The sequence below is a fragment of the Limulus polyphemus genome, unplaced genomic scaffold (genome assembly GCF_000517525.1).
Source record: "Limulus polyphemus unplaced genomic scaffold, Limulus_polyphemus-2.1.2 Scaffold8131, whole genome shotgun sequence".
Taxonomy (NCBI): Eukaryota; Metazoa; Arthropoda; class Merostomata; order Xiphosura; family Limulidae; genus Limulus; species Limulus polyphemus.
The window spans coordinates 24074-30104 of NW_013673741.1; the positions used below are offsets into that span (position 1 = coordinate 24074).

The following is a 6031-nucleotide window of genomic DNA, read 5'->3' on the forward strand; positions in this document are numbered from 1 at the left end:
ACATTATAACGCCCCACGGCTGAAAAAGCGAGCATGTTTGGTGTGACGGGGATTCGAACCCACGACCCTCAGATTGCGAATCGAGCGCCCTAACCACCTGGCCATGCCGGGCCCACTCTCTGATTTAGGATATATTGGTGAGTTTGCCATCTGATTTTCTTATATTACTACATGGAATACAATTGCTAGCCTTTATCTTGATTTTCTAATTTTTTTGTTAAGATATATTACTAATATTATCACCGGACCTTTTGTTGATATAACTGATTTTTATGATTATCTTTACATACTTTTCCCGGGTTACTATTTAAAATGTAGCAATAAGTTATGATCTGTTGTATCTTTTACTAGACCCTGTTAAAGTTTCTGTCTACATCAAGAATACTATTTCAGTTTTTCTACTTCTTATTGATGTTACTCATCATAAGCTCTTTTGTTCTTTCACTCTCGTCTTTTCTTTTCGTATTTCAATGGGATTTTCTTTCAAGCTGGACAACAACAAGACTAATAACTACATTTAATTAATATGCTAATTTTCAAGAACTAATTTGCTAATTTAAACGGCTAAAAATATGAGTTCTCAGTAGTTCCTATTCTAGCAACTTAAAATAATCTGAACTATCCGTTAAAGGACAGTAAAAATTGTGAAAGAACAAATGTTTTGTAAGGGGAAATCCCTTTCATTTTTACAGAGAACATCGATGATAATGATAGGATAAATGGTAAATATTTTGGCAAACTGTGACAGAAACGATCTGGTTCTTCATTTGTCGTATAGTTGGGGAAACCCACTCTTAACAATTTTTAAACCTGCTGTTTTTTAAAACTAATAACGTAGGAAGACTACTGTGTAAAAAGAAATTGTTCTCTACGTTAAATACGTTTTCTATAATTGCGAGTTTTCGGCCTTCTTACAGGAGTACATTGTGAGAACGTAGAGAACAGTACGTATATATTTTTTACAAATTCTTAAACTTGTTTTGTCTTCAAAATGAGAAAGAAAATAAAAACAAATAATTTCATGTACATCAGTGATCTATAAATATGTGTGTTTTGTGTTCGATGGTTAGTGACTGAATCTAAAGGTAAAAGGATTGTGGTGAAAAGGTTAGTGTTATCTATCATAAGGCAACGTAATGAAGAACGGTGTAAACTTACTGAACACTAGCTGTTAATTTCTCAATCATAATAGAGACTGTTATTTACATGAATAACTTTCATCTTATTCTGCTACAATTAAAAACTGAAAGAAATGTATGTATGCTCCCAGTATATGATCTCTCATCTAATACATTTCTTATGTTGAATTTTCAGATTATCTATTATTTGCAAGACTCGTTATGAACGTTAGGTTTCTGGCTGTCACTGTTGGCGTGCTAACTCTATGTGATTATGCTTGGTCGTGGGAAAGTGGAGGATTAACATCTGGACATGATGACTTTGGAAGAGGTGTAAACTCGGGTGGAGGCAGAAGTGTAGGGTTTGGAGAAAGTGTAAGATTTGAAGAATCTACAGGAGGTTTCGAAAATGGATATGGAGGCTTTGGTGGAAGCTCGGGATTAGGAGGACTTGGAGAAAATGGACGTGGAAGTGGGTTTAAAAGCTGGGGAAATGGAGGATTTGGTGGAAGTGGATTAGGAAGTTTTGGAGGATCTAGGGGAGGTAAACATGGAAGTGGACTAGGAGGATCTGGGGGAGGCAAACATGGAGGTGGAAGGGGCGGAATCGGAGGATTTGGTGAAAGTGGATTAGGAAGTTTTGGGGGATCTGGAGGTGGTAAACATGGGAGTGGAAGAGGCGGAATCGGAGGATTTGGTGGAAGTGGATTAGGAGGTTTTGGGGGATCTGGAGGTGGTAAACATGGGAGTGGAAGAGGCGGAATCGGAGGATTTGGTGGAAGTGGATTAGGAGGTTTTAGGGGATCTGGAGGTGGTAAACATGGGAGTGGAAGAGGCGGAATTGGAGGATTTGGTGGAAGTGGACTAGGAAGTTCTGGAAGCTCAGGAAAAAAGAGAGAGTTGTGGTTCAATGGATCGCGTGGAGGAGTTAGAAGAGGGGGAATATTGGGAAATAGTGGAAGCAGAGATTTAGGATATGGGTAAGTATGGAATAATACGTGTTTGAGAATGTTATTTTTTAATAGTTTGTAATGTTTCAATTCATATACATATTATTTAAAATCAATTATTATCAAGACGCCTTTTATAACCAATGTTATGTCTGAAGAGCTTTAACTAAAATCCACGAGTGTTAAATTGTATTAATAATTTAATCTAACGTTGGAAAATGATTCATATTTTTCAATATTCACAAGATAATTTATGTATTATTATTATTTTGGTAGCGGGGGTCACAGCTGGTAACAATGAAGTGACCAAAAGCTGGTAACAGTGAAGTTGACTAAAAGCTGGAAGTTCCTTCAATCCAACTTGGTTTATTTTAATTTGTACAGGTTTTTTGTTTTCGTGTAATTTTCGTCTGGATTATTTCGTTTGTATTACACCAAAATAAACCGTGCCACCAATGATTAATTGATTAAAGCTCACCTTTTATATCTCGAGAAAACATATTTCACATACAAATAATTCAAAATGGTTTATGTCGTTAAGTCTGTGAATCTGTTGTACAAACAGTTATCCACCATCATGAAAACGTCCAAACCTATTCATTTTTCCATCAGTATGAGATTATAAAGGAGATAATTTGGTAAGAAAGCAAAAATTTTAATATCTTGCAATAATTTTGTAAGAGAAATTGTTTTATGTGATGTGTGACTTGTATCCTGGAGTAAGGAGGAAGATGATGTGACTTGTATCTTGGAGTAAAGAGGAAGATGATGTGTGACTTGTATCCTGGAGTAAGGAGGAAAATGATGTGTGACTTGTATTGTGGAGGACGATGATGTGTGACTTGTATCCTGGAGTAAGGAGGAAGATGATGTGACTTGTATCCTGGAGTAAGAAAGAAGATGATGTGACTTGTATCTTGGAGTAAGGAGGAAGATGATGTGACTTGTATCTTGGAGTAAGGAGGAAGATGATGTGTGACTTATATCTTGGAGTAAGGAGGAAGATGATGTGTGACTTGTATTCTGGAGTAAGGAGGAAGATGATGTGTGACTTGTATTCTGGAGTAAGGAGGAAGATGATGTGTGACTGTATCTTGGAGTAAGGAGGAAGATGATGTGTGACTTGTATTCTGGAGTAAGGAGAAAATTGATGTGTGACTGATATCTCGCAACAAAATGTAGTGTTTGCATTTCACCTGGGAATATAATTCGTTATTGTACAATTATTTAATTATAAATATCCTTATGACTGATAAAAATAATTTTATAAGAATATAAAAATCCACTATTCCATACAGAATAAGGGTAAATCTTAATATTGTAGAACGTTTATTTAACTTTAGGTAAGGTTAGGTGTATACCCTTTCTAGACGATGTTAGATATGCCCATTGAAGAGGTTGAACAATGTCTTGGTGTGGGGATTCTGTTGACCAGGTCCAACAGACAGGTGAAGATATTAGATATGTCCATTGAAGAGATTGAACAATGTCTTGGTGTGGGGATTCTGTTGACCAGGTCCAAGGGACAGGTGAAGATATTAGATATGCTCATTGAAGAGATTGAACAATGTCTTGGTGTGGATTCCATTGACCAGGCCCAAGTGACCGGTGTATTTTGACCCTTATTTACCACAACTTCAGATTTAAATCATTGTTAAGAGAATGTTCTTTATTCAAGGTACGATAAATACTCTAAAAACAAAACAAATTCACTCAGGTTTTAAACGTACATAATAACAAACATACGTGTTAACACAGAGAATATTATCAAATCTTACGACCAGATGCTCAATTTACCATCACCGCCTCCAGTTAAGAGAAGGGATTCCTTGAGGTCGAACAACAGGTACAGAGCACCATCGCTGTGGGTATTCCAAGAATGCACCTAATAGAGAGAAAGAGTATAATCATCTTCAGAAAGATTATTATTCATTCTGACAACTGTCATGACACTCAGTTTCAACTAAATGTGGTTTCTGTGTCACCAGTAAACTCATGTAACTTTCATGTTTTCTTATAAAACTAACCCTATATCCACTTGACATAATGTCAACATTCCTGTAAGACAGTTAAAAATTCACCGAAGAAGAAATTCTATCGAAACACGCTGAATGTTCTTTACATATTTTTTTTATCATGATTATAATGTGTTGTTGGTCAATTTGTTGTTCACATATAAAGTCTGGAAGACTGTTAACCTTTACAAATAAAGTCTGGAAGACTGTTAACCGTTACAGATAAAGTTTAGACGATTGTTAATCGCTACAGATAATGTCCAGAAGATTGTTAATCTTTACAAATAAAGTCTGGAAGACTGTTACCCTTTACAAATAAAGTCTGGAAGACTGTTAATCTCTACAGATAATGTCCAGAAGATTGTTAATCTCTACAGATAAAGTCCAGAAGTTTGTTAATCTCTACAGATAAAGTCCAGAAGTTTGTTAATCTCTACAGATAAAGTCCAGAAGACTGTTAACCTTTACAAATAAAGTCTGGAAGACTGTTAACCGTTACAGATAACGTTTGGACGATTGTTAATCTCTACAGATAATGTCCAGAAGATTGTCAATCTCTACAGATAAAGTCCAGAAGATTTTTAATCTCTACAGATAAAGTCCAGAAGTTTGTTAATCTCTACAGATAAAGTCTGGAAGATTGTTAAACTTTACACATAAAGGTTGGGAGTTTTCTAAACTTTACAGATAAAGTCTGGAAGGTTGTTAATCTTTACAAATAAAGAATAGTAGATAGTTAAACTTTACAGATAAAGTCTGGAAGGAACAAGAAATGTTGAAGAGATCACTTGTTATTTTATAAACTTCTACGAACGTCGCTCGAAGAGTCACTTTTATAAATAAATGTTTCTCAATTTTTCAATCCCTATTTATCTCTGTTAATGGAAATACGTACCAAAAGTTTTTAATAATCTTTCATTTCAAGGCTAATAATGATCATTCATGGCGAGTTTGTTTGGATATTTTATAAAGATGTAAGTCTGAAAATGAGTTCATATCATTAACACCTGTTGGAATCTCTGTCGCGAATTAGTCTACCCTAATATTTCAGCGCAGGTTTGTCGTTAAAATAAAACGATACTTTAAATTCATCGAGTTAACTATTGTTGCTTTAAATCGTGTTATACACAAGTTTTTAATCTATTTTTTGTCTATTTAAAGGAAATAGTTTTGAGATTCTCTTGTCAGCTGGAGACAAGCAACAACTCATGATACAAAATCAAACTGCAAACGTGTATAGAATTCTAAAACAACCCTGTATTAAAATTTCATAAATAATACTATAAAGAAACGATTACAGTAAAATATCAATAGAATAAATATAAAACATTTTAATGTAAGACATTTCGAGTACCTTTTCTGTGGTCAGGTCAATAATCGTAACATATCCATCATTGGTTGCAGCAGCGATAATATTACCTTAAAGAAAAAGACATTCAGTAATGTTAGAAAACAACAGTCCAGGAGGAAACACAATAAACCAGTATCGTCACCAGACTGACCAATATATATAAAAAACTGGATCAGATAAGTTACTAAGTGCTTAAATCCAGATTAATATACCGGATGTTTTAGTCCAGTCCATGTTTAAAACAGGTGATAATTCATCATCCGGCTTAATACCATTTCAATCCTGCATCTACTAAAGTTGGTTGGTTACATTATACCAACACTTTGTTATTTTGTACTATTTCAGTCCTGCATCTACTAAAGTTGGTTGGTTACATTATACCTACACTTTGTTATTTTGTACTATTTCAGTCCTGCATCTACTAAAGTTGGTTGGTTACATTATACCTACACTTTGTTATTTTGTACACTTTCAGTCCTGCATCTACTACAGTTGGTTGGTTACATTATACCTACACTTTGTTATTTTGTACACTTTCAGTCCTGCATCTACTACAGTTGGTTGGTTACATTATACCTACACTTTGTTATTTTGTAC

The 6031-nt window shown here is 34.7% G+C and overlaps 1 protein-coding gene and 1 long non-coding RNA gene across 2 annotated transcripts in view; one reads left to right on the forward strand and one right to left on the reverse strand.

The window, feature by feature from the left end:
- LOC106475138 (acanthoscurrin-2-like) overlaps positions 1-2516 on the forward strand; it is a 24273-nt gene extending 21757 nt beyond the window's left edge. The window contains exons 2-3 of the mRNA XM_022379332.1: positions 1315-2098; positions 2345-2516. Coding sequence (XP_022235040.1) covers positions 1341-2098; positions 2345-2363 — 777 coding nt within the window. The 5' untranslated portion in view covers positions 1315-1340 and the 3' untranslated portion in view covers positions 2364-2516. The remainder of the gene's footprint in view (positions 1-1314; positions 2099-2344) is intronic.
- Positions 2517-3851: 1335 nt separating this feature from the next.
- Positions 3852-6031, reverse strand: part of LOC111083087 — a 6252-nt gene continuing 4072 nt past the window's right edge. Inside the window, exons 3-4 of the long non-coding RNA XR_002608791.1 lie at positions 5438-5502; positions 3852-3953 (exon numbers count right to left, since the gene is read on the reverse strand). This is a non-coding gene — a long non-coding RNA (uncharacterized LOC111083087). The remainder of the gene's footprint in view (positions 3954-5437; positions 5503-6031) is intronic.